The sequence below is a fragment of the Homarus americanus genome, unplaced genomic scaffold (assembly GCF_018991925.1).
Source record: "Homarus americanus isolate GMGI-L3 unplaced genomic scaffold, GMGI_Hamer_2.0 scaffold26591, whole genome shotgun sequence".
Lineage (NCBI taxonomy): Eukaryota > Metazoa > Arthropoda > Malacostraca > Decapoda > Nephropidae > Homarus > Homarus americanus.
This window is the reverse complement of record NW_024755595.1, coordinates 947,560-950,000: the sequence shown is the minus strand read 5'-3', so window position 1 is coordinate 950,000 and position 2,441 is coordinate 947,560. Positions and strand designations below refer to the sequence as shown.

General features: G+C 42.4%; 1 protein-coding gene across 1 annotated transcript in view; it reads left to right on the top strand.

The window, feature by feature from the left end:
• The window catches only part of LOC121856596 (glutamate receptor ionotropic, delta-2-like), a 2,729-nt gene extending 727 nt beyond the window's left edge, over positions 1-2,002 (top strand). The window contains exons 2-5 of the mRNA XM_042352225.1: positions 1-172; positions 402-597; positions 859-1,002; positions 1,333-2,002. The exon at positions 1-172 is cut by the window's left edge and continues 79 nt beyond it. Coding sequence (XP_042208159.1) covers positions 1-172; positions 402-597; positions 859-1,002; positions 1,333-1,512 — 692 coding nt within the window. The 3' untranslated portion in view covers positions 1,513-2,002. The remainder of the gene's footprint in view (positions 173-401; positions 598-858; positions 1,003-1,332) is intronic.
• Positions 2,003-2,441: the final 439 nt, after the last annotated feature.

Sequence of the window (2,441 nt, the reverse complement as noted above, 5' to 3'; positions counted from 1 at the left end):
GCCTGCCTGTGCTGCCGACGGCTCAGTGGCAGCGTGTGTTGGTGGGCGTCTGGTGGGTCTACTGCTTCATCCTCACCACCGCCTACACCGCCAACCTCATCGCCTTCCTCACCATCCCTGTGTTTCCCGAGCGTATCCAGACACTAGAAGAGCTGGCCCAGAGTGACTACAGGTACTGCCTAGTGTGTGTGAAACAGCAAGTACCTCACTCAAACTGATTATTGTTATTAGTTAACACTGGGTATATTTTCTGTTTACAAAACCATTGCATTAATCTCAGAAATTCCTAAAAGACAGAACAGTACACAGTGTTGTAGCGAGGTTAAGAATAAGAGACCGGAAACCTGATACAGTGTGTTACCCCGCAGCCGTCCAACACGATGAGGCTTCTTCTGTTGCAGGGTGTCCATGCAGGACTACGGGACATTCGTGCCGGCAGCGCTGGTGGCGTCTGATTCTCTGGTCTACCGCACCATCGGCCAAAAACTCGACCTATCACTACTCTACAAGGACGTGGTCCAGTTGATGGCAGATGGAACGCACGCCTACATGGAACTATATTCCTATAACCGCATCGTCGCCAAGACAGTGTACAAGGTAGGTACTGCCTGGTAGAGTGGATGTATGAAATAAAGTATTTTAGCTTTATTTGTATAACAGTATTGTCGCCAAGTGAATATAGGAAGTATATACAGTACAGTACTACAAGATCTACGCTTTAGTAGATCTCGGGTACTGTCACCAGTTCAAAGTTAATATAACCAGTGTTCGTGTTGGGGAACAATAGATAAACATTTAATTATTCTTAGGTCCAGATTTAAACATTTCAGATGAGTCAAACATTATTATTATTCGCAGGTGAACAACACATACATGCTGAAGGAGCAGCTGTACTCCAGTTACCTGGCCTGGCACTTCCAGAAAAACACCGCCTGGAAATATAAGTTCGACCAGAACATTAGGCGCCTGGCGGAGGCTGGACTAGTTCGTCACTGGCACAAGGTGATTAGAACTTATTATATAGATGTTGATTAAACTACTGATCACTGTGCCAGATAAGGATTAACTTTTCATATTTGTGATAATTTTAGGTGACTTGTCGGAGAGTCACGTGCTGAACACCTCTAATACTGAACCAATGGCTAGTAGTTACTCCTGTATAATGCTGTCAGTTTCAACCACTACAGGCGTGACTCATGACTAACAGAGCCTGATATATTATTCTAAGATTTCACGATCATCTTGTTTACATCGGAGAGGTTTAATGGTTCATAAAGTGTATCGTCTCTTCTGTATACTTACTGGCTGCTTACACTCACCTACCTCCCTCAGGAGACGACGGAGGACTTCCTTGGTCAGGACTACGAGCGTCGGGAGCATCTGGCTGCCAAGGAACAGCTCGACAACAAGCAGCCATTGAGCCTCCAACACCTACAGGGAGTCTTCTTCATCCTCCTCCTCAGCTGGGCGGCCAGTGTTGTTGTCTTCATCATAGAGCTGGTGCTGCTGTAAGTGTTGCAGTGATCATCCTGAAGTTGCCGACGCAGTGTTTCTAAGTTCATCATATAGTTACTGCTTCACAAGTGCTTCGTCAGAGTTACTTTTCAGGAACAAAATTGTAAAATATGCAGTGGATTGTTAAGTCTCTTATAATGTAATCAATGTCTGAGCTCTCAGTGGTTACCAACAAAACCTCGCGAAATACACTAAGTGAACACCGTGTTTCAAGCTTTTCAGGTGTCAGGTTACGAACGGTCGAAGAAACGTTGGATATTTCCAGTGATTAATTTATTTTTTCGAGCTTTATCATGAGTTACAGATCATACGTATGCACTGACCAGTCATGTAATTCACTCTCGGTTCAAAGACCCTACATTACGATAAGAAAATAAACATTTGAATTCAGCCGTTATCTCAAACATGTTTACGTTTTATATTCATTACAGTTAAGGTGTTTACCATATACTACCATGATCTTGAGGGCCCCGTCTATATGATGGTATATATATATATATATATATATATATATATATATATATATATATATATATATATATATATATATATATATCTTAATACTACATATACAGGATTATACAAGGTTTTAAATATTCTATTTGGACGTTTAAAATAGCTATAGCTGTCAGGTTATACGTTTTCTGTGATTCTGGTGCACCAGTAGAGAAACGCTTATACGGATAACTCGCGTAAACAAGGATGTTTTTGACGATGAAGCATAATATGAATTAATGTGAGTCACTGGGTGTTAATATAATATTGGTGCAACTGTGACCCTTACATATGCGCATATGGTACTGAACGGCCCCGAGATATGCTAGGGACTGTCAGTTGGTTGAAAATGTTCGAAGGAGGGCCACCAGACTGGTGCCTGCACTTCGGCACCTCAACTACCCCGAGAGATTGGAGCACCTGAACTTGCC